The sequence below is a fragment of the Anabrus simplex genome, chromosome 1 (genome assembly GCF_040414725.1).
Source record: "Anabrus simplex isolate iqAnaSimp1 chromosome 1, ASM4041472v1, whole genome shotgun sequence".
NCBI lineage: Eukaryota > Metazoa > Arthropoda > Insecta > Orthoptera > Tettigoniidae > Anabrus > Anabrus simplex.
In genome coordinates, this window is record NC_090265.1 from 436,688,922 (window position 1) to 436,716,265 (window position 27,344).

At 38.1% G+C, this 27,344-nt stretch overlaps 1 protein-coding gene across 1 annotated transcript in view; it reads right to left on the reverse strand.

The window, feature by feature from the left end:
• Positions 1-6,261: 6,261 nt before the first annotated feature.
• LOC137500360 (neuropeptide SIFamide receptor-like) overlaps positions 6,262-27,344 on the reverse strand; it is a 189,743-nt gene continuing 168,660 nt past the window's right edge. Inside the window, exons 4-8 of the mRNA XM_068227143.1 lie at positions 26,075-26,281; positions 24,631-24,902; positions 16,197-16,364; positions 11,738-11,929; positions 6,262-6,403 (exon numbers count right to left, since the gene is read on the reverse strand). Coding sequence (XP_068083244.1) covers positions 6,262-6,403; positions 11,738-11,929; positions 16,197-16,364; positions 24,631-24,902; positions 26,075-26,281 — 981 coding nt within the window. The remainder of the gene's footprint in view (positions 6,404-11,737; positions 11,930-16,196; positions 16,365-24,630; positions 24,903-26,074; positions 26,282-27,344) is intronic.

Consider the following 27,344-nt stretch of genomic DNA (forward strand, 5'->3'; position numbering starts at 1 on the left):
CACAATCGACTTGGGGAGTTTTCGTAACAATATTTCCAGACATATTACAGTTGAGGAGCTTTTAATATAATAGCAGGCAACTTCCTTATTGCCACTCAAAATTGAGTTATGCTGTTATCATTATAATGACAGGCTCCTTTTCCTACTGCCAGCCAGCTTACTGCCAGTCACACTGAATTGGTGAGTTTCCATTGAAATAGCAGGCCACGATGCCTAATGCCAGTCACATTTTAGATGGGTACATTTGTTTATAATGGCGGGCACCCTTGCCTACAACCAAACACAATCAGGTAGGGGAGTTCTGAACAAAATTCCATGCTCCATTGTCTTCTGCAAATGAAATCGAGAAGGAAATTATTCATTACAACGGTAGGCTCTCCTTACTAAAGACAGCTACACAGGAGTCGGAGAAGGACCCCATTCCTACTGCCAATCAAAGCCGATGTGGAGAGTACTGATTACAATAGCAGTCACACCCTTTCCTGATGGCTACAAATCGACATCAATGAATATATATAGATCGACATACGAATGTATATGCATATTTACAATATTTCAGACCTTCATTTACAGATTAACTGCTGCTAAAAGGTATGTCATATTGACAAACGCATTCTACCACATGACGACGTATTTAGAGTCTAAATGGCTGGTCCTATGACATTTTCTAGTATCTCATATCAGCTAAGTCCGTTGGGACTCGTACTGAAAAACCGTCCGTTAATGATATCTCCCTTATTAATCCTTCTATGCACATTATGCAAATGGGAGAAAAGTTTTAGAAATTTATTTCCATAAGGATGGTAGATTTCCATTAATTTTGGATGTGTATATTTTGTGCGGGTGCAAAATCATGCTATACCGCCAGTATATTTAGGTATTCAGAAATAGTATTCGGCTTAAATCCTACCCAGGGACAGATGGATTCCAAATATCAAGTTTGGTAGAAATATTTCCAGTAGTTTCCAAGTTATAAGAACTCAGACAAACAAACAGACAAATAGACACCAAAGCTAAAAAGTATGCTGATGGTCAATATTACACCTGAAACGGATGACTGTACGAAAATGTCGTCAAAATATTCAGTGTACGGACACACACGATTTTATATAGATCACCGTCCTGGATGTAGTCCCAAGTTCCACACCTCAGAATGTAATCACAGATAGGTCTACAGAAAATATTTCTGAACACAACAGTTTCAAGAAGTGTAATTTCAGCAGAATATCTTCTGCTATATGACTCTGAATACCGATGAGACCGAAAATGAAAGGATAACTCCAGAAGAGCGCACTAAGCATTATACCAAGAAAACTGCAAAGAGAAAAATGATGAAAACAAAATATTTATACTTACAGTACACTGCGGACAGGACATGAAAAAGTGGCGCCAGCTAAGAACTTGAAATCCACTGTAGGAACATGTTTTCGTATGGAGTGCAATGTGAACATTACGGAAGGCTACAGCAAAATATTTTCATGGACTTTAGTGCTCTAGGTGAATTCATTATTTAAGGTCGGTTCCCGATGGATGGTATTGAAATAAAGGACAAAATGGCATGTAAGAACGTTCGGGGGAGAGATAAAAAATCGTCCTTGCGACCGACTGACAAATGTGAACTACTTCGTTTCTTAGCTGATAGGAATGAAGTGTGTAAAACGTTCTATTGAAATTTGTATGGAATAGGGAGAGATGAACGTAACGTAATAAGTCAGAAGAAACCAACCAGTATCAGTGGCGTCATTCCCGATACTGGTAGTGGTACACATGAACCTTCATAGCCTAGCCTATCGTAGATTTTACTACTTTAGCCAGTACTGTAAGAGCTCCTTGTATTAGTCCTGAGAGTGCGAGTAACGATGACGATGATAATGGTGATGACGACAAAAATATGTTAAATGGAAGTGAACAACCAGAATGTTACAGTATTTCAAAGGTTGATATACCATAATAAAACGTTACTAATCACAAACGTTCAGACTATGTTGTTTAATTTAATTTTTCACCACCGTGTCAATGGTTGTTTGAATGCTCCATGTTGCTCGAAATAATTATATTATCAACAAAAAAATTGTATTTACTTCTGTAAAGAAATTAATGAGAGGACATGTCAGATACTGGCATCTGAGATGAATAAGAAGTGTACAATAGTATGCTAAATTATGACGTGTACTTTATAGGGTCAAATAGGGAAAATCGATTTTTTTTGTTAGGAAGAGCTAGATTCTATTGTCAGATATCTTAGCCCCATATATATTTAATAAAATAAGCAATTAAATCACGTCTTTAGTTACAGTTATAGAGCACTTACAAACTTTAAAGTAGCTTTCCTGGAAATCTGGATATAATAATGTTATTTGTTTTACGCCCCACTAACTACTCTTTTACGGTTTTCGGAGACGCCGAGGTGCCGGAATTTAGTCTCGCAGGAGTTCTTTTACGTGCCAGTAAATCTACCGACACGAGGCTGACGCATTTGAGCACCTTCAAATACCACCGGACTGAGCCAGGATCGAACCTGCCAAGTTGGGGTCAGAAGGCCAGCGCCTTAACCGTCTGAGCCACTCAGCCAGGCGAAATCTGGATGAAAAGACATGTCAACTTTGGCTATATCACTACAGAATGATGAACATTACTTTGTATTTCATGAAAGAAGAATTAATGTATTGTAAACGTGAAAAGTTATGTTTAAGCAGCGTTTGTATTTATTTATCTATTAGCTATTTGAATTCTACTAAATTTAGAGGATTGGTCAGTGTATCAGGCAACATTTTCACAGACATTTTGGAAATGAGAGTGTGGTCAGTGGTGTTCATAAGTTGGATGAAAACCAGTATGGTATCAGACGACAGAGGGGATGTCTGAACCAGATTTTCAATTTACGTCATGTAACTGAAAATTACTCTGACAGGAATAGACAGTTATGTTTATGTTCTGCTGATCCTGAGAAGGCATATGACAGAATACCAATGGAAAGGTCTTAGTCATACTGAGGGAGTATAGGATTAGGGGTAGGTTATTTAAGGTAATGAAAGGCGTTTACGTTCGATAATCATGCTGCAGTGATAATTGATGGTAGAATGAGTTCTTAGTTCGAAGTAACTACAGGACTGTAATATTTCAGCTTGGATATTCATACTGCAGTATACATCGATCCATGGGCGCCCATATGACAGTTTTAAGGGGGGGGGGCTAGTCCTGGGGGTATGTAGTATTTTTAATATTTTGGAAGATAAATGGCGACTTGTATTCCGCGGTAGAATAACACCCACGGTATCACCTGCCTATTGGTGGGGGGCGTTACGACCACTTCTACGTAATACCGACTTCTAAGTCATTTTCTTGAAAGAAAAACACCTGACTACATTAGATATTTTCCTTTCCCTGAGAGCTAGCGGTAGGGGGGGGGGCGGCCCCCGCTTTCTCCCGGGCATGGGTGCCCTTGCATCGATCGTTTGAAGAAAGATATAATATGGCAGAGAATGATTCGGTTATGTGTATATTCAGTGAGCTGTTTGGCCCATATCTATGACTGTCTCAATGGCAGGCCGTGCTGGAAGCCTGTAGTCTTGGAGCTTGAAATGAGGTTCAACGAATACGGCCTATGATATATAAATTAGCATATCCAAGACTGAAGTGGTGTCAGTAGAGAAGGAACCTACAGTAAGAGGACTGAATGCCAGTTAGGGAATATGAAACTAGAACACGTGGATCATTTCAAGTTCTTAGGATGTATATTCTCCCAAGATGGTAGTGTATTAAATGAAACTGAATCAATGAACAGGAAACCGAATTCAGTGAGCTCGCATTTACGATCAGGGGTATCCTGTAAGAAGTGTGTTCTTTTACAATTTGTTTTACGTCGCATCGACACAGATAGGTCTTATGGTGACGAAAGAAGAAGTTAGTTCTCGGACGAAACTCTCTTTACATCGGTCTGTTTTTATACTTACTTTGTTGTATGGAAGTGAAAGCTGGGCAGACTTGAAAGTAGCGAGAGCGAGAATGATCGCTGGTATGAACGGGTGGGAACAATGGCAGGGGGTTCTCGGAAAAAATCGGCTCCTGCGTTGGGGTCATGTGAGGTAAATTAAGATAGGTTAACGAGCACAATAATGGTCTCGACTATGGTGGATAAGAGAAGTAGAAGGAGACCGAGGCGACGATGGTTAGATTCAATATTTAATTATTCAGTGGTTATACAACTAGGTATGGGGCTAAATGAGGGCAGAGAGCAAGATGGAAGTAGCGGCTGAGGAAGAATTTAATTAATTCACAGAGGCTTCCTGACTGAACGCTGAAAGGCATGAGTGTATAATGAAGACATATATGCGTATGTATGTACTATATTTAAGTTAGCGAAACATATATATATATCCCATTTAAAGAATACACATACTGTATGTAAGGATGCACAACAGGTTGGTGGTGATGGGTACTGTGTAAATGATTATCATATTAACTCGACCGCATATTTGACACAGGACACGTCAATACATTACACTTAAATTTTTGAGTACACTTTTTCTTTATTTCTTTAAATATATATATATTTATGTACCGATAATATATCATGCACCTGTATACACTTGATAATGGACAATTTCAGTCTCCATCAAATGGTTCCACAGTTTCACATATTTTGATTAGAATTAATACCATTGTCATTTCCCATTCAAGGGATTTTGCTATTGATAACATAAGCGTAACAGAGTTCACTCATTGTACATACCAGATTACTACACTTATCCTAAAACTAGACATCTTAAAACATTTAACGGAAATATGTACAGAAGGTACCACTTTGAAGAGCTCAGAACAAGCAATTGCACCAAAACAACATAAACCGAAAAAAGGAAAAACATTATACAGAATTATTCCACATTACAATCAGGTAGAATAAATTAGATAACAGTTTGATAACACCCAGAAGTAATCATCAATATATTTGTCTCTCTCTATGAAAATAATAGTACTACAGGATGATTTATCATTCGCGGGACCACTTCAGTCGCGAGTTGGGAGAGATATGCAGGTTCTCCTCTTAGAAGTCTCGTTTCCACACACGAAAGCCGGCTGGGGTGATGGAGGGGAGGATGTCGGCACGAATATTACTGTAGGAGTTTACGCGCATTTCTGGTTCTTGTGTAGTAATTAACTGTTCATTTCTTCATTAAGTGATAGTATACTAAGCATTCTCCATTGCATTAATTGTATTAATTAATTATTGTATGAATTAAGATAATATAGATCAATTCAGGCATTCTATTCCTCGAAGAGTATTTATTTGCGATTCGTACGTGCGTACGGAACCTGCTCGCGCTGTACGAATATAATTTCAAGAGAGATTCCCTGATATTTAACTTCCAAGTAGAAGTTCGATTCACTGATTCGTAAATAAATTTCGTTAAACGGGAGGTATTCGTGATAAAAAGGGTACACAGCCACATACAGTACTCACAGAAGAAACATTAGGTAACATAGGACATGGTCTGCAATGTTCCCCTTCAAAATCACATCGACGGCCTTCTCAGCAAACGGGAATTTTCTATTCTTTCGTTCGAACGCCTGCGAAGTTACTGAAGGGAGGCAGTTCCAGCATCTTCTTACGTGAAAAGGGTTAGGAAATATACCTTTTAAGTGTGTAAGTGTCTATAGGCCTATTTATTAATTTTTTACAAATTTCTCTACGTGGCACCGACACAGATGAGTCTTATGGTGACAACGGGATAGGAAAGGGCTAGGAGTAGGAAGGAAGCGGCCGTGGCCTTAATTAAGATGCAGCCTCAGCATTTGCCTGGTACGAAAATGTGAAACCACGGAAAACCATCTTCAGGGCTGCCGACAGTGGGGTTCGAACCCACTATCTCCCGAATACAAGCACACAGCTTCGCGCTTCCAACCGCACGGCCAACTCCCTCTGTGAAATGTTATTATTATTTTATTATTATTCATAAATTACTCGACAGCCGCAGTTGCGGAGATTTTAACTCCCGTTCATCGCGTTTACCAGCTGTAACCGACCGGCAGTTACGCGTGAAGCGCACAGTGGACCAGGGATCATATCTAGCTGGACAAAAGTAATTTTTATCTGGAATGTTTTATGTTTGATATTTTATTTTATTTTATTTTATTTTTGTTACATATAGTAGGCCTATGATATATACACTATATATAATATATATTATAAATACGTGTTTGATTCGAAAATAGTCTCGCTTTTATAGTAACACAATATGTCTTTATCTCTACTCACTGCTCCTAGAAATCATCCTTGTCGTCATCACTGGCACTCTCATTGTCATCATCCTCTTCGTCCGCAGCAAGCAAGGTTTGAGTTCCGCCGAAAATTGTCGTTTTCTTTAGCAAATGCCGCACTCCAAATGGCAAAGGGTCGTTCTTCCTATACAAGAAAGGAGAAGCACTTGTTATTACCGAGTTGTAACTTAACAAAAGCCTGATAAACACATCTTGAATGTTGTATTCTTGAGACGATTTGCTTGCATGACCCACCCTGTATCTCCTAATGTGCATATGTCTTGCCTCCTGCGCTTCTTCACTCAGCATATCTATTGGCAGAATGGCCGATTCAATTACAGTATACTTCCTCCATGTATAAGGATCTTCCACACGGTAGATGGAAGGAAATACCACGGATATAACTCAAGATACAGACGTGTCGTGTCCGCAGTAAAGTTGTCAAATTTATCAACATAAACAGGAAGTCCACTTGATATGGCATGCAGAATCATAGCAAATCTCTTGATTTCTTCACTGATTCCGGTTATTCTAGCTGATTTGAATGGTAATGAAAGAATCTTCAAGCAGTATTCCGGTCATCGGAATTTCCTACTCCTCAACATCTATGCTGATCAACGATTACATCCATTTCAGATTGAAACCGTGCTACCATCTGCTGCTTCTAATCTGCCATGCTATTACATCAAGTCGGTAGGCAATATACAGAAGACATTAAAAATATCTAACGTATGCATGCAGGAGTGAAAGACCAAATGAAATATAGTTGACATCTCATTTTAATCCTAACTGAATATCATTCATGGTTTTAGGTTTGTGTTGGCATTTCACTCAAAGAATTGCAGATTTTACCATCAACCGCAGACAGGGCAAAGTCACAAATTACTTTGAAATTCACGCCTTCAGCAACAACTTTAGTGGGAACCAAAGATCGTATTTGTTCCTCAATACAAGGAACAGGATCTTGATTGGACGACAAACTCTTTGAGAGGAAGGACGAGGAGACCAGTGCTAAGCAATCTATCTGCTTCATTTAGGAATTTATTTTAAATATGAAACATATTTTGATATTCATTCCTTTAACCACGCTTTCACTTTGTTTTTGCAATTTTTTTACGTCTCACCGACAAAGATAGGTCTTATGGCGACGATGAGATAGGAAAGGGCTAGGAGTGGGAAGGAAGTGGCCGTGGCCTTACTTGGTCGAATGACATAAATCGATTTGAACTTAGAGTAACATTCCCTACAGAAAATGATTATACATTTAAATTGCAAGTTTAGCTGTAAGAATATACGAAGGCGGATCGAAAAATATCGAACAACATCTCTACGAAGTATTTAATTAGGAAACGAGTTAATTCGCAGAACAACTCAAGGTTTAACTTCTTTTTTTCAACATGAAAACGTGACCTCTCGAGACATTTCTCTCAACGTGACACCATATTGAATGCCTTGTTCATATAATTAAGCCCACACACAATGCTATATTCCACTACAATAGCACGTAGCTTCCCATACATGATAGATACCACCCACCCATGTCGGAGGGCCTACGTTACATGGGATTCACCAGGCTAATAATAGTCGCACAAAATTATTATTATTATTATTATTAATAATAATAATAATAATAATAATAATAATAATAATAATAATACAGAATTCCGTTCCCTCGGAGGATGCCCACCTGCGCTAGACCAGTTTCATTCTTCATCTGAAATGAAACGTTGACCTCCTAGAAAAATATAAAGTAGTCGAGAGAAGTGCAATTCAGATAGTGCAAGGTATGGTAGATGAATGAGTACCACCTTTTCGATTCACTGTAGAAATTCCTGGAAGTTCAACGCTTCATTTCGGATAAAGATGTAAAATGAACAGGTTGCTATACTTCCAGGGAGCGAAATTCTATGAACGAGGCATAGAGGCATGTTCAACTTGATGTCATGATGGATTATTGTAGCGAAAGATTTGCTGATAAGTAGGTAAAACCTGTATATTTTGTGCTTACTTTTTCCATTTCATTAAAGATTTCGTAAAATAGAGTAGTCGCGCGTGTTAACCCGCTACAGATATGGAGCTAAGTTCTGCAGTTGGGAGTTCGAACCCGACCATCGGTTGTCCTGAGAATGGAATTCTGTGATTTTCCATTTGCACTTCCAGGCAAATGCCGGGAGAGTTTTGTAGGTCAAAGCCAATTCCATCCACATCCTTACCCAATTTAATTCATATTTATTTAATACTATCAAATGTACCCGTGGCTTCGCTACGATATTCTACATTGTATACGGATGTCGAAATGAATTACTGTACATGCAGTAAATACGATTTTTCAAATTGCATGTCTCTTAGCGTTATGCAGAAACAGCAGAGGGAGGTTTCAATGCGCTCTTTCCAGTGAAAAGTGCGAGATGCGGAGTTGTGGTGATAACGGCAGGCTCACTGCCTACTGCAATTCACAATCGAGTAGGTAAGTTTTCATTATAATGGCAATCACCTTCCCTACTGCCATTCAAAATTGAATTGTGCTGTTATCATTATAATGACAGGTCCCTTTTCTTAATGGCAGTCACAGCGAGTTGGTGAGTTTCCATTATTATAACAGGCCACTATGCCTAATGCCAGTCACATTTTGATGGGTAAATTTATTTATAATGGAGGGCACACTTGCCTACTTCGAAACGCAATCGCTTAGGGGAGTCTTGAACAAAATTGCATGCTGCCTTGATTCCTGCCAGTCACACCGAGAATGGAATTATTCATTTCAATGGTAGTCCCTCCATATTAATGCCAGTTACACTGGAGTTGGAGAGGGGTCCCATTCATGCTGCCAGTCAAAGTCGATTTGGAGAGTATTGATTACAATAGCAGACGCCCTCCTGCTAAAAGTCACTATCGATTTGTAAAATATTAATCATAATGGCAGACACACCCTTTCTACATCGCTACAAATTGGCTTCAATGGATATAATTATATTGATCGACATACGAAGTACAGTATGTGCATGTTCATAATATTGCAAACCTTTCATTTACAGATTAACTGCTGTTAAAAATACGTCATATCGACAAGCCGACTCTACCATAAAACGCCTCATTCAGCGGTCTAAATGATATTTTCTCCTATATCATATATTTATGAATAAGATTGAGTTAGAAACGTTGAATAGGGTGAAATTTGGGTAAGGTTTTCACAATGCATTAGTTTTGGATACTTATGTGATAGCTACAAACATAGAATTTGGCTCTCATATGGATACTGTGTGGGCCAATATTCGTGTAGAATTAAGTGATTCTATCTTTCGTATAAGTGATTCAAACTATGAATTATTCGAGTACAAAGTGCAAAATGTACGTCCAATCGAGAAATAGAGACAAATCTAACGTATAAGGAATAGAGATACGACAAAACGTCATAGTACCAAAGTTCTAGATCACTCTAAATTGCACGGAGAATGTGTCATCCGTTTCGTGATACGACTCACCGTTTATACACGAAATACCTCGAAACGAAGGTCTGCATCGACATTAAAATTGCCTAAAAATTTCGATAGTTTTCGGGGGTAAAAAGCGTAATATTTAGTTATCTTGTAAGCTTTCCGTCGGTTACAGGCTAAGACATACAATTTTGCCAAATTTTTAATATTCTATCTCGTCTGGCAGATTGTGCCTCAATCTTGCTTTGGGGGAGGGGGAGGGGTAATAATGAGGACTTTCAGAAACTAAAGCTAACAAATATGCAGATGGTCATTATTACATCTGAAATGGTTAACTGTACGAAAACTTCACCAAAATAGTCATTGTACAGACAATGTCGTTACAATTTTATTTATATAGATAAGGAATGTACTCCGCCTATATACCTTTTGTGTTACGTCCACTGGACTTAGCCTGGAAAAAAGACGGTTCATGATATATCTCCTCCTATCAAGAAAATGCACATGAGGAAAAAGTTTTAGAAATGTATTTCCATCAAGGTTGGTCGATTACCAGTCAATTTGGTCTTGTATATATTGCGGGCGAGTAAAATCACCGTTTCAGTTCCCTATAAACCCCCAGTCTTTTCCAGGAATTTGACATTGTATGGACCTAAAACCTACCTATGGACAGGTGGAGGCTAAATATGAAGTTTGGTTGAAATATCTCCATTAGTTTTCAAGTTAAAATAAATACGCTTTACACGCACCCGCTTTTGAGTTACGTCCGGTTGAACATGTACTGAAAAACGGTATGTTAATCGCATCTCCCTTATTAATCCTCATATCGAAATGATGCACACGAAAAAATGTTTAGACATTGATTTCCATTAAGGCAGGTAGATTTCCATTAAGTTTGGTTGTGTATATTTTGTGGGAGTGCAAAATCACGGTGTAGGTTTCGTATAAACCCCTATTCATTTCTGATATTTAGAAATAATATTAGCTCTAGAACCTACCCAAGGACAGGTGGATTCTAAATACCAAGTTTGGTAGAAATATATCCAGTAGTTTTCAGGTTATAAGAACTCAGACAAACAAACAAAAAAACAGACAAAACAAGACGAAGACATCTCCGTACAGGCCATGAAGGCCGTTGCAGGAGTGGAAGGTAAAGGCTTCCACCATTGTTAACCACGGCACGTGATGGGGTAGAGTGGTTAGCTCTACGCCCAGCCGCCTTTGCCCCCAGGAATTAACCTGGTACTCATTTTTGGTGTAGGCTGAGTGAACCTCAAGGCCACATGAAACAGACACCAAAGCTAAAAATGTGCAGATGGTCATCATTACATCTGGACGGATAACTGAATGAAAATTTCGCCAAAATAGTCAATGTGCAGACACACGGTCGTTACGATGTTATTTATATAGAAGAATATATTCATTAGCTTCTCAACTTAGGTTGGCATCAGAAAGAGCATCCGGTCATAAAAACATGCCGGATAATTTCATCTCACCTCATCACTGCCCCCGTATCAGGAAACGAGACCAAGGAGTAGACATACATTAAATAGTTCGTAAAAAATATGTTGCACATTACTTTTTGATCCACTGCTATATACGTGGCGAAGATAAACATGTCATTGCAGCTCTCATACATGTATTAAGACTCATAATATTTACTGGCGTATATATTTTGTGGTCTAGGACCCCATCGGTAACGATTACTTCTGGGTGTGCCAAATATAACTTAAATGGATGTGACATTTGCTTCCTTTGTATTTGAAACACTTGTTACAATACGGTTTTCTTTTTTAGAATGATCTAGAAATGAATTTAGACTCATATATGTTGGCGAAGTAGCCACGAATTGAGCATTTTCTTTGCCTGCAAAGGAATTAATACTCAAATTCGTTGGAGACTTCCCTATGTAAAGATTATTGTCTTTGCTAGTGATACCTACGAAAGAGTTCGTGCTCAGGTTCCTTGTGAGCTTGTTATTATTTAGATTGTTGAAAGTGACGCTTTTCGTTCTAAAGACAGACACAGTTGACGCTGAGTTGTGCCTTTTCAACAGAGTGCTGTTATTGTTGTTGTTATTGGTTGCAGGTAAGAGGTGCGTCTTGCATCGGTCACCTGAGGACGAGGATATGGTCATTCTTGTCACCAACATGTTCGCCGAACCGGTTGCTGGTTTGTTCAGCTTGTATTTGAAGCTGCTGCGAGTGCTGGAGTTGGCAGCGAAGCTGTCATCGTATCTGTGAACAAATAGAATTTCGCTTAAGATTATTGTCTCTCCTTTAAAATTATCATATTTATTGAGGAACATTAATTATAATTGATCGTGTGGATACGTAAATACAGGTAATACGGATGAAGTAACTTTTCTCAATTTATGCTGAAGTCTTTCACAACATACCAATCACGCTATAAAAATATAATATTAAAAAAGAGGATCTTCTCAATGATATTGTGTGCACCATTGTGCTACAGGGCTATTGTATGAAATTACGGGACTGTGCCGTGAAAAGCAACTTAAATGTAGTTATTAAAATGAGAAAGCATGATCATGTCAATTCAGGCACTTTGGTTATATATATCAATTACTATAGACAAAGACTGCAGTGGAGAATCCATTAGTTAAAATGGTTTGTCAATAATTACATCTTCCCTATATATAAAAATGAAATTAGTTCCGTCCGTCGGCTTCCGGCATGACATCACGTCTAAATCGTTGGGCGGAATTTCGTAACATTTTGTGCAAACATTATCCAGAAACACGTAATTAATTATGTTTCATTTCAAAATATAGACCTAAAGTAGTTTTTTAGTGTATTATTTGTTCGCGAAAAGTAGCGTAACAGCTCATTCTCAGACCGGGCACCATGGTTACGTGAGCATAGCAATGACATACGTTTACTAATATGAAGGCGATAGCCGATTAATTGATAGTCTGTACTTTTGCGAAACTATGTTATTCTGTGGAGAGGTTTCCTACGCCAAAAGTATTCCCTGGTAAATTATCTTTCCTAACTAACGACAGATTTATAACACGGTAACTTTAAGAGCGCTAATTGTTCCAAAGATACTTAAAAGCCTGGGAGAAATGAAATTGAAGTTTACAACATCTTATACCATAAATTGTTAGTTTATCAATCTAAAACACAATACGAATTTGGAATTCGATCCACATTACTCTAATTGGGTAAATTATGGGAACAGTGACACCAATCACATATCTGTGCGATTTAAAATAACAATAAAAAATAACAACAACAATAAAATTACAAGAAATGTTTGATAAAATTGTCTAAGATTTTGCTTACCCTCTTATGAACACACTCTAGCAAATAAGCCGCTGCCGGACTTTCAGACGAGTTATCTTTACATCGGTTTGTTTTCATACCGGCTTTATTGTACGGGAATAATAGCTCCGCAGACTCGGGGTACCATATCCATTAAGATAGAAGTAACAGATATGAATGTAGTGGAAATGATTGCTGGTATTGACAGGTAACAGATATGAATGTAGTGGAAATGATTGCTGGTATTGACAGGTAGGAGGAATGGCAGATGGGTACTCGAAATGAGGGTAGGAAGACTATGTTAGGAATGCACTTCATAGGTGAAACTATACACATGAAGTATATCTGGTAGTGGGCTCACGTGAGGAGGATTTGTTACTTAAAATTATAACTGACTCGACCGTGGAGGGTAAGACAAGTACAGGGAGACCAAGGCGACGATGGTTGGACTCAGTTTCTATTGATTTAATTGTGAAGGGTGTGGAACTAAATTACGGGTACATTCTGCTATTCTGTTTCAAGGTACTGACATGAAAGTATAATATTTGCGAAATGATTTTTAGAAACGCGTAATAGTTTAAAAGATGATTTTGTCTATTCATTTCTCGATCAATCACACCTAAAATAGTGAAAAGTTGAACTGAAATAATTTATGGATATACCCACCTTAGAAATTCAGTTCAAATACAAGTCTGGTGTAATTTTTCAATAATTCACAAGTTTAACTGATGGCCATTAACATGTAAGTATTTACTGAACGTTCTAAAGTCATACCCTTATATAATTGTTTATAGGAATATTTGAAGGAATTGAAAGTTTTGATGTTGATATTATTTGGACACACATTTATCTGATGAAACCTTTTATTTTCTTTATCATTGAGTTAATAAGCTCGTAATTTCTAACAGTTCGTAGATGAGACAATTTACCACTTTTCAACCAAGCCATGTGAGAGGCAGAAACGGCTGTTTTCTTTTGGTGAATATTTTCTCGTCCTGTAGTTCATGATTAATTATGTTTTGGGAAGAATGAAACATCTTTGGAAATGAAACAACGGAAATTGGTGTCTTTCTGCAAGATAATACCGCTCCATTAATTTTCTCTTTCATACAAGAACGAAACTCGTGCACAACCCATCATTAGTTTATTAGAGCCAGAATTCGTGCTCAATTTCTTTAGTAGTGCTAGGGGTTACATCATTTAAGTATTTCACTTTATTTTAAGAGAAAGAGTTCTAATTTGCAATTAATCATCAGGGGAAAATAATGTGATTAGTGATTACACTCCTACATTTTGTGGGAAAACGATTACTATCCAGTTAATAAAATTCTGAAATTTTCATCCAACTCTCATTTTGTATCATTAATAATCATCGAATCATTGTAAACGTTCCTTTTCTTCTCTTTTAAATGCGATGTGCATGTTTGTTTAATTATTAGTTTCCTAACAGAGCGATGTTGGTTAGCACTGAAATGTATAGTCATTTTTTGGGATTGTATTAGAAAGCCAACTGACAAGTGGTAGGCCTAATCAAATATTAGTTTGTTATTGTGGTAATAGAATAATAACTAACAAAAATGGCAATCAAATACTAGTTTAGTATTGTGGTGTGAGAAAAATATGTACTAATATACTATAATCAAATATTAGTTTGGTGCACTCAAAAGACTTACTATAAAAGGTATATACTATTTCATAAACTCTGAACAAACAAAGCATGATGCAAGTAAAATATTCTAAGTCTCTGCATGAACAACGTATTTAGTATTGATATCGTTTTCTTAAATGAGATAAATTAATAAGGAATAATAGCCTGCTAAATTCACAAATGGTTTTACAAGAACTTCAACGGTATATACATAGATTTTTCTTTGTGCAGAATTAATATTTATAATCATTGGCAATAACTTCAATGGAACATACATAGATATTTCTTTGTACAGTATTCACATTCATAAACATTGGCATATAGAAAAGTTTGATACAGAAGTAAGCAGAGAAACTGGCAAGGACCTGTGCCGTATACTCTCTTAAGCAGGCAAATAGTCGAGAAATCTAGAGAAAATGAAAAGCTAGAAAGTAGACATTGCCATTCAAGCCAGCATATAATAAGCTACAGGAGAAAGTTACTCTTCTCTGTTTTAAGATCACGAAAGTTTTATATTAATTACTTTCCGTGTGATGTATCTAACATGTACCTGAGAAGTTGCAACAGTTCTGTTCAATTGTGTTTTAGAAGAAGATTTTTCAGAAGTAGCTTTAAGACATCCAAGATTTAAAAAACTATCTCATTGCTTATTTGCACTCCACTCATATCAACTGTCATTATTTGAATACTGTTAGTTTCAAATGTGTAGTTCTATATTCCAGAATTAAACAACTCCATAATTTCGAATTTCAAGATAACATATACGTACCGTGGTAATATACTACCAGTTTTTGACCTTAAATTCATAACCTCTCTTAAGCTAAACCTACTGCTTAATTATTGAAGGAAAAATGCACAAAACGTACGAATATCTCCAAGATGTTGGAGTATTGTTGTGGATTCACTATCAGTATCCACTAAATCACGAGCTACAGAATATTAGCAGCAGTTTATAAGTATATACAAAGAGCTCTGCAATAGCTATGATATTTAACTGTACTCACCATTCGCGTCACTACAAGAATACTTTTATATGAACATTTGCAGGAATATTTTTGTATACTAATGTGATTTCTTTATAAATATTATGTAAAGGCAAAAGCTCTTTCCATGAACTTGTGTACATTCTACGTTGGAACACGCTGAGAAGAATTCCTTAGACTCCTCTATTCTGTACAGCACCCCTCATCTACCACAAGTTTCAAGAGTTTCTTAAATTAGTGCCAGGAACGAAGACTATCAAGCATGTAATAAATTATGTAATAAATAATTTGTAGTCTTCAGATAGGACGTAAACCACAGGTCTATTTCAGACTGCGTCAGTTTACACTTAAGCATAATTCACTCTTGAAAGATTGTTGACGTAGAAATAAAGAAAATTTTCAAAGAAGACGATTATCTCAGTTGCGCATTCTGATACTGAGAGGCCAATCTACATGCGAAGCAATGAAAGGATCAAGATTGTGGATGATATCAAGTTAGAAAGGACAGAGATGTGACAGAGCGTCCCATAAGATCAGCAGGGCATTGCAGGAAGTCAGATTACACAAAAGCTTACCAGAGAGCTCGTACTCTTTCTGAATGTTACTATGGTTCTCAGGAGCAAGTGTTGTATCCGCCATTTCAAGCTTTTCTTCTTCCTCAGAGTAGAGGGAAGTTAGAGATGACTCCGAACTGCTTCCCTCCAGACGTCTCTTATTGCTGCTCTCCTGATTTCTCTTTCCAACTTTCTTTGCTACCCTAAATTCATCGAACCATAGTCATGAAGATACAGAACACAAACATTGACACTTCCTGAAACAAACCTTAAAAATACTTCAAGAATTGTACGTTTTACAGCATTCGGAAGATGGATTGATCTAACGATTGCTCTCGTATCGTTCTATCAACATAATCGTAACAACAGGGCACAGAACAGATGTCCTCAGTATGTCGTGATGTTTTCTAATCGTGAGTCGTTCTTTTTAACAAAATCAAACGAAAGCAAATTCAACGTTTTTTCGATACAGTACTATGTGAGAGAGAATGAATGTGTTGTATTTGATCCCTATTGCAGTCTCTTATGCTTGCGCATTTCGAGACAATCTGAGAGTGTGAAAAGCTGCTGTGTGTATATTGATGCTGTTCACTGACAAGCCAACATTCATGGGATAGTAGTAAGTGACATAATGTGGGACCACCACACTAAGACGGGCACGATTGTGGGTGCCTGTCGGTTTAGATATTCAGTTTCTATCGTTGTGAAGATTCTACATTTTCTTCCTTGTACAAACTCACGAATATTCTCAGAATGCATCACTGAAGGCATTTTAGCCCACTGTTAAGAATTCAGCGGCCGGTGATAATTATACTTCAGTGATCATATGGCAAAAATTGTCCATTATAATAACAGATCATTGCAGTGCTTCTTCGCTTCTATAGGATACCCAGCAGGGTGCCTCTGTTAACAGCACGATAACGGTCACAGCACCTCATCTGGGTTCATATAACTGCACTTTGTATTTCTAGAAATTAGTAGGATAACATGGTCAGTGCAGGTGCAAGTTAATCCAGGCTGATGATGATAGCTTTGGTAGAAACCCAGTGAGGTCATGGGTCCCAGTTTTCGATAGTACATCATATAGGCTGGTGGTAGTTTCATACTGCTGTAGAAAGTGTTTATGCAGCCATGGGTTAGATTCACCAGTCCATCAAACCACCTCATTATGGTGACATAAGTCCTCCTGTGTGATTATTCTCAGCGTTGAATCTCACTAAGTTGAGCTTGTTCAATACTGGATTGAAGAACAATATGACAGATTCCACGTTTTCTCGACTTGAACCTAAATATGTATTTAAAAGACGTAGTTGACAGGTTCAAACACACCCAAGATCCTGAACTGCACCTACACTGGACAGGGCACCATGGTAAGCTCCCAGATAGATAACAATTTCCTTAGAGGTCCTCCCCCTAAATGGGGATTAGATGCCTCGCCAGTTTCAGGACTTGGACTGCTAGAGGAGATTGTATAATGATGTTGTACCAGACCGACAAAAGGTTTGGCACAAACGTCATGGGGCCATGGACCCCAGTATTCAACAATGCAACATGTTTCTCTGAAGAGCCAGACCAAACAATAACCAACTAATCTTCAGATAAGAAACAACATTATCAGCATGACATTTTACTAACTGCCCATTTTATATTATAATTGGTCTGATCACGATAACTATTGTTACTTATGTTAGTATTTGTTAAGTCAAAATCAGCAAATTTCGTTTTACTTTTGTACTACTGTATGTAAAGATCAAAGAAAGCGAAAATCTTAGTGGAATGATGAAGTGAGAATAGTTTGTAAGTGTAAAATTAAGGCATATCAGAAATTGCTCCAAAGAAGGACAAGGAATGATGCAAACAGGGTATTATATGGATGTAAAGGAAACAGAGCGAAACAAATAATTGTCGGTTCCAAGAATTCGGGGGAAGATTTTGGTAACAACATGGAAAGGCCTGATCAGGCGCCAGAGAGATGTTTCTGGACAGTAATAAATAATCAAAGAGTGGGAGGAAAACAGGAAAGGAAGGTAATTGTGTAAATCAGGTAACTCATAGTATATCCCAGGAAATCACTGGACAGGTGGAAGAATTATTTTGAAAAATCTTCTCAACGTAAAATGAAGCATTTATATTGACGTGGCGAACGACCGAGCTCATGGAGAGGAGGACAATGGTCTAAGCGAAATTACGCTTGAAGAAGTGGGAAAGATGGCATACAGCAGCAGGAATAGATAGAATTAGACCTGAAATATGGTGGGAATGGAGAGATGAAATGGCTTCATGGAGTAATAAGATCAGCATGGTAAGCCGATCTGAGTTGCTCATACGGTTCAGGCGCTGGCCATCTGACTCCAACTTAGTAGGTTCGAACCTGCTATACCAAATGAATGGAGAATTGCTATAGTAGCCCCTGTATATAAAGGAAAGGCTGATAGACATAAAACTGAAAAGTACAGGCCAGTCAGTTTGACATGCATTGCATGTAGCTAAAGAGTTTTATGTGTATCAGCCTTTCGTTTATATACAGGGGCTACTATAGCAATTCTCCATTCATTTGGTATAGCTCCGTCAACCAAACAATAATCAAATAGGTATTTCAGATATGGTACTATATCCCAATCCATTGCCTTTAGTATACCCCCATAAATCTTATCAATTCAAGCTGCTTTTCTAGTTTTCAACTTTTGTATCTTACTGTAAATATCATTGTTATCATAGGTAAATTTTAATACTTCTTTAGTATTACTCACATCCCCTATCTGGACATTATTCATGTAACCAACAATCTTTACATACTGCTGACTGAATCCTTCTGCCTTTTGAAGATCCTCGCATACATTCATTAATGATTCCTGGAATGTCCTTCTTTGAACCTGTTTCTGCCTTAAAGTACCTATACATACCCTTCCATTTTTCACTAAAATTTGTATGACCACCAATTATGCTTGCCATCATGTTATCCTTAGCTGACTTCTTTGCTAGATTCAATTTCCTAGTAAGTTCCTTCAATTTCTCCTTACTTCCATAACTCTATTTCGTTCCAACCTGCACCTCCTTCTTAGTCTCTTTACTTCTCTGTTATAATATAGTAGATCTTTACCATTCCTTACCACCTTTAAAGGTACAAACATATTTTCACATTCCTTAACAATTGCTTTAAACACATTCCAGAGTCTGTTTACATTTTTATTTACCATTTTCCAGCGATCATAGTTACTGTTTAAAATCTCACTCATGCCTGTTTTATCAGCCATATGGTACTGCCTAATAGTCCTAATGTTAATACCTTCCTTTCTTTCACATTTATTTTTAACTACGTGATCACTAATACCATCTATTACTTCGTTTTCTCTATAGAGCTCATCTGGTTTTATCAGCACCACATCCAAAATATTCTTCCCTCTAGTTGGTTCCATCACTTTCTGAATCAGGTGCCCTTCCCATATTAACTTATTTGCCATTTGTTGTTCATGCTTCCTGTCGTTCGCATTTCGTTCCCAATTGACATTTGGTAAATTGAGGTCACCCGTTACAATCACGTTCCTTTCTATATCGTTTCCCACGTAGCTTATTATCTTATCAAATAATTCTGAATCAGCGTCAGCGCTACCCTCTCCCGGTCTGTACACTCCAAAGACATCAAGTTGCCTATTATCTTTAGAGATGAGCCTTACACCCAGAATTTCATGTTTTTCATCCTTAACTTTTTCGTAGCTTACAAATTATTCTTTCACCTGAATGAATACTCCCCCTCCTACCATTCCTATCCTATCTCTACGATTAACACTCCAGTTCCGTGAGAATATTTCTGCATTCATTATATCATTTCTCAGCCATGATTCAACTCCTATTACAATATCTGGTAAGTATATATCTATTAAATTAATTCGATTTCTTTGTTTACAATACTTCTACAATTGAGCACTAACATTTTTATGTCATCCCTACTTGATTTCCAGTTCCCTGTTCGCTTAACACCGCTCCCTAGGCCACCCTGTTTCCCTGAATGTACCTGCCTATAACCCTTCTGAACAAGTTTCGTAACTTATATGTACCACTGCGGTTTATGTGAAGGCCATCTGAGCGCAGAGGTATGATCTAAACGTTGCCTCAGAGCTAGTTACAAGTAGAGGATTGTGGTGCCGCTTAGTAAATTCACATAGGCTTGCAGGCTGAACTCAGGAAGGTACAAGAGTCTATGAGGATGTATGCACGTTTTGTTCTGCTCGGCATCAGTCTTACAACTCTTTTCCTCGAAACGTCACCCCGTCGATCGGAAGAATATGTATGCAAAGATAAAATAAAATTCGGTTTTTATTTTAAATGAATGTTTCTAATTAGTCTAGTGTGAATTTCATAAATTGAAGGGCTTATTTCCAAAGTGACGCAACTCCATTTTTTCGGATTTCAAACTGAACGTGAAGATGTATTCCCACAATCGTCTGGGAACGCATTTATTTTCAAAGTGGAATATTTCGTGATTAAAATCTCAAACAAAAGTTGTACTTATTTCCAAAGTGACGCAAGTAATTGATGTTTTTATTTCCAAAGTGCCGTTACTCTACATGACCAATAGGTCGGCGCTCACATATCACGTGATCGCTTACTGGTTGTGGCGGAACTCTGCTCTTTAGCTCGTGGTTTGGCAGTGTGAAAACACACCCTGCTGGAAAGATTTAGGGAATGGTTGTTTTTTGAAGGGGAACAAGGATCTATGAGCAATGTACTGAAAGAAGACAAAGTCAAGGATATTAAGTACGTGAAGGATATCCTACCATGGCATATTATAATACAATGCTCTCTTCTACTTCAACTGCTCAATATTGGAACCCACAAAGAAGAACATTACACCCTTCAACTCGAATGTAATAATAATTTTTAAATGTATATTGTGAGTTGAAGATGTGAATTGTATGGACCAATAGGTCCTTCCAAACGTTTTACCCCGAAAATGTGTGTGTTAGAAATACGGGATAATCATCTTTATGTTTATTTTTGGTCATATGTTAGGGTTTGCTAAATGAAATTTATGTTTTTTACATTGTAGACCTAGGCATTTTTATTTTGTATTCATATGATATACAGTTTGAACTTCTAAATTTGTGAATAAATACAGCATTCCTGAAGTGTTAAGCATTATATTTTGAACGTTTGAGCACCTACGAAGGAACCTATCCTACCCCGTTCTGCATAATTCGTATATCGAGCCAATCTTCACTTCCAAAGCGACGTAAATCCAAGATCCCCCGTCCAATTTTATGGCATTCTTTGCACTAAGATTTTAGCTACCATAACAGGCAGATTTTGTTCGAAGTGATGATGCTACATAGAAAAATGTAGTATCTATCTTATCAGTAATTAAGAATGGTGATTCCTGAAACATTGCTCCTCTTGGAGATGCGTTACTTTAGAAATAAGCCCTTCAATTATCGCGGCATAATGTTAACCTTGTGATAATACATATATCACACCCTCGCACTGTATTCAGAAGTGAGAGGTATTATTGTCATTATTTCTGTTATTATTATTATCATCATCAGTATTTCAGTTGTATATTTTGTCTCCATATGTGATATGAGTAATTTGTTTTGTACAAACGGATGGGAAAACAGTGTTATTTTCAACTTGGAAAGTTTGTATGAGTCGTGTGGGAGACCCCAGAGTCCGCTGATATTGTTATTGTCATGCGGACATCCCAGAGTCCGATGAGGCGGCGTTGATATTTTCTTGTGACACGGAAAAGGTTCAGGGCGTGGTATTGACAAGAGGATCTACTCTTGATTGGATGGCCAGGATCAATCTCGACGTATCATGTGAGAGAAAGGTGAAGCTGAGGTCTATATAGGCATGTGATCATACGGCGGAGGAGGACTTACAACTTCTGATACTGGACTGGACTTCAAACTTTGATGGAGAAGACTTGACTTCAAACAGTGGAGGAGAGGAGATGTAAATTTTGTGGAACGTGGTCTTATTATGTTTGTGAAGTGTGGTAATAACCTATAACTGTGGAGTGCTTAGGCACTTGGTATTGTATCGCTTGTAGCGGCTTGGTATTATATGTTGGTGGGAGCTATGGAGTGCTGTAACTCAGACTTTCCATAATTTATGTTCTGGAACAGCAAACGTGTGTTGCTCAAATGAATATATCTTTAAACCAAGTGTTAGAGTCAGTGAGCACAATATTATAAAGGTATACTATCTGTGTGATATGACAAGTGCCAATTATGAGAATATGCAAGTTGTGTTGATACACAGAGACAGTGAAGGGTATTCATCCATATATATATATGCTTTTTAATGAACATTCAACGGACGAACTATAAATGGTAGCTTGGTCCTCGCTTATTGTTTCCCACTGGTTTACTTGTCGTTGTTGTAAATATGGAGTCTTCCATTAATATTTTGTGTGTGTATTACTGTACCCTGTATGAATATTTTGGTGTGTTGACGAGGTGCCCATGCACGGATATTGTTCGTAATATAGTTAGTTATTTTAGAATCAGTGGAGTTATTGGTGAACCTGGGTGTAGTTCCTACATATTTAGTCGTTTTCAGAAGGTTAGGTAAGGCCTGAAGCAGATGTATCAGTAAGCAGCCTTAAGTACACGCCCTGGGAGAGAAATAATTAGCATGCTCTATCAAAATTCGAGGGGTCCATTTAGGTGAACTCTGGCGCCCATACTACGGATATTTCGATTAATTATTTTTATTAATTTATTTCATTTTAATTATGTTAGTTATTTATTCAGTTATTTATTCATATATTTTGAATTAGATTATAATCTACGCCCAAGCGTGAGGCGATTAAGAATTTCATTTGATTATTTTATTTACAGTGCAATTATTATTGTTAATTATTGTTGTTATTTAAGATATACAGTATTACAACCTAAGGGGTTACTTTATTGCCATAAAATGTTTATAATTATCTTACATTTTTATTTATTAATAAATACAGTACTATCGTTAAAAGTAACACATTCAAAAGAATTTAGATTCGCAAAGAGAACTGTTTCAGCAGTTTCTCAGATCACTTCTGGCCCTCTTTACAGAGCATTATGGTATTTTGCGATATACATTCTAAAGACAATTTAATAAAAATTCGAATACTTTCTATTGCACCGAAGTGACAACAAAGCACATATAAAGTCATAATTAATATACCTTGAAATATCACGGGAATTTTAAAACAATTACCATGTTTGACCAATATGTAATACACTCGTGAGCAATTGAAATAGAGATACCAGGCTAGTAGCGTGTAACACCCCCTTTCGTCTTGATGGCGGTGGCGATACGGCATGTCATGGATTCCACAAGGCACCGGATGATTCGGGGAGCCATGCTGATCTATTATCGCTGTACAACCGTCCGTAATCCACGAAGATTGTTCGAAGTGGGGTCCAGGGTTCGCACATCCCAGTTGACAGCATTCCAGTTGTGCTCAATGGGATAGAGAGCGGGACTTTCCGAGCGCCAAGCAAGCATCTTCATATCCGCGCGAACCTCATCGAACCAGTCAGCCACAATTCGGGAGCGATGGGCTGTAGGTATAGGTAGGTATAGGTCACCTGTTGGGCGCTGTAGGAGAACAAAGGGGTAAATATGGTCTGCCAACAGGTTCCTGTAATGTTCACCCGTGAGGGACGTTGTCACATTTATCAGCGGTACTACTTTTGAACGGTCCCTATACGAAGATACCACTACCGGCATGAACTGTACCGTATTGGCAAAAGAGATATCCATTGCCTTATGCGGTTGACGACGCATTCGTACCCGCGCATAAACATGTACCAGCTTGGTACCTCGACTGATCTGTCCAGGCGTCCTTTTTCCCATTCTTCGAGCGTCCAATGGCGTGTTCATTTGCTCATGTCAGTCGTTGTGCCTTGTGATGGGTGTTAAGCAAAGGTACTCTCGAGGGACTCTTGTTTCTGTATCCCATGGTATGACTCCTCACACGTCGTTGTTGTCCAGCACTGAATTTGCGAGTGAACTGCTGCACTGTAGCCCTTACAATCCGAGCTAGATAACGGTGACCCCTGTCATCAACGCGTCGCACACCACGATAGTTAACCCTGGCGGCTGTGATTAGCCCGAATTCACGTACTCACAGTACACTTTTGATACGGTTGCCCCTGGAAAGCCCAATGCCTGCACGACTTCAGAGATGGCGCTGGCGTAGCGCGTAAGTCTTGCGCTGACAAACTGGCCGTGATGAAATGCGAAGAGTTCTCATGGTTTACCCATTCTGCAGGTAACTGTTATTCAAACAGGGTATACAACGTCTGACGTCCACCCTGTTACAACTCTCGCCCTACTATTGCATTCGCCGAGCTGAGCACAGCTACGACAATTATCTCTATATTGCTCATGAGTGTATGTTGCAGAATTGATGTTAAATAACGGCAAACATATAACAAGGGAGAACGATCTGAGCAAGAAATTGGAGCTAAAATGAGTGACAAGGAATACCTGAGCGTGCCACAGCATGTGCGGCTGGTGATGATGGCGTGGAACCCTGCTCGGAACTTGCGATTGAAGAAGGCGTACAGGATGGGGTTCACACACGAATTGGACGCACCCAGCCACTGAGCTAGCGGTAGAAGGGCGTGGATGAGGGATTCCTCCATCTCGCTGGACGGCGGGCCACCAAATTTTACCCTGGTGAATAGCACGTATAGCGGCAGCCAGGAAAGCGCGAACGACACCACGACCACCAGAAGCATCTTTATCACCTGCAAAACCACAGTGTGTTCCGTCACCCTAAGTGAAGTATTTTAAAAAAGTCTTGATATTTTCAAACCCTGATCACTACTGGGGAGAAAATAACACGTCTTAAACTGTTTATAACAGCATACGCCTTACAGAAAATGTTAAATTGCTCCTTCATTTCAATAGTAACTAAAAGTGTATTCTGACAAAAAATATTTAAAATAAATGGCATTTTACTTATAATAGCCAACATAGCATTCACAGAAAATAAATACTATATGCAAAAACATTAAATATCTGTCTTGGTATAACTGAAAATCACTTTTCGTCGTGAGATTTTGTTATCATGTGTATCTTATAATCTATTGTTGAGTGGATAGACTAAGAATGGGGAGTTCAGCTGAAATTTATTCAGCCGTTCCTTTCTGATGGCGGTACAAAAATAAATCTAAACAGAAGCGAAACGCCAATGAGTAGAGCTGAAACTGATAAATATAACAAAAATTTTATACATGGACGATAGAGTAAGTTGATATACAGACAGTAGAGTCCCTACAATTTTATTGTGTAACAGGACAATTACTTGCAACATCGATAGGTTTTATAGTGTTCTGATTGAACGAAGAGTCCAAGTTATTATTTTAACTCGGAAAGCAAACAAACAAAAATAGATGAACAAGCTAAAAATGACCGATATGGCCTTGAGTTATCCTGAAACGATACGGATAATAATAAGAACTGATTTCTGTTAAGTGCCAAGTCGTATGATAAAGCACATACGCGTATGATTGTATCGGCTGAAAAGGCTTTTCACACTTCTTCAGGACGATGACAAATGAGTGAATACTTGAGTGTTAATAGAAAGAGATCGACAAGGGAAACCAGAGATGTAGGAGGAAATGCTGTTATGTCCTGTGCTCCTTTTGCCTTGCACATACTGCGTACGGATTTACGCTGTACCTGATATTAATGGACATTTCGGTGATGTCAAGGGGAGAGCAGCCCTCCTCTTCTCCGTATTCGCTTTGTTGATTGTGTTGTTTGCTTAAATCAAAGCCATCCAGGACTTAGAATATGCATGTAACTTCTGAGATGAGACCTTCCTATATGAATGGTCGGATAATATGAACAAATACGTTGGATGCTAATGAATGAAATAAATTCAAATGGGTTTTGTAAGAATTAAAACATGTACCTTCACTTTGGAGCGGTGGATCATAAGATCGACGCCACCTCCGGGCAATTGTGGTTCGCCCGGCAGAGTTCGACGGCAGACACGTCTCCAGATGAGCAGATAGCACACTGAGATGAGGACCAGTGGGAAGAGATAGCACATAACCAGATGTGCCACCACAAAGTAAACGTTTCCAATGAAGCCCGACGGCCAATGCTCGATGCATATCTACAAATGAAATGTGTCAGTTAGAATTTTCACAGTAAGTATTGTTTATTTCTTTCTTTCTTTATTAATTTCTTTCTGTACATGGCGGGGCTCAGGCTATGAAGCCCGCCATTATACCAAAAAGTATAGTTAGGCACTTGCATAAACATAACATACTGTACGTTATAGGTAAGTGTTATTCTGCTCGAAGGCAGGTCCGAACCTCCGCAGAGGTGTTCCTGAGCCGAAGTTTACGTGCGGTAGGGTGGCCAGTTCCTTTCCGCTCCTCCATTCCCTTACCCCCACCAACAGCGCGTGGCAACCCATCCAACTCCTGACCACGCCCAATGTTGCTTAACTTCGGAGATCTCACGGGATCCGGTGCTTCAACACGGCTACGGCCGTTGGCACTGTACATTATAACTACTTAAAATTAAAAATAAATTTATTATAATTTAATGTTAACGTGAAATGTAATTTAACTGAAAACTAAAGCATCATATAAATGATTTTAACATTTTAAAATGAATTTATAGTATTTACTATTATTAAAACTATATCTCGAAAAATATAAACTATATATTTCTAACCTTACATTTACATTTTATTCATTTAACTTAATAATCTAACATTTACGAGTGCTTCTAAGAGTAAATTAATCTGAATGTAGGTAACATTTCCAGCACATTCTTCTGAATAGCTTTAGGTTGCTCATGTCTCTAATTTCAGCCGGAAGAAAATTCCAGAAAAATATGGTCCCCGGTACAAATGACTTGTTTTACATACTACTGTGATGAGTCGGGATGGACAGCAGGGATTGTACTGATGACGTTAAGGGTGTTCTACCTGAATGAGAGGTAGTTGAAATCTATTCTCAGATAATAGTTCGCAGTATTTTGTGCAGAAGAGAAACAGCATGGTACTTACGTCTATCACATAATGTTAACCAGGACAGCCGATGGAGGAATGGGCTGATGTGGGAATGGAGCGGAACATTTAGAATTAATCGAATGCAGGCATTATGCGTCCGTTCAAGTTTAGAACTAAATGAACAACTTATGTTATTATATACTACATAACCATA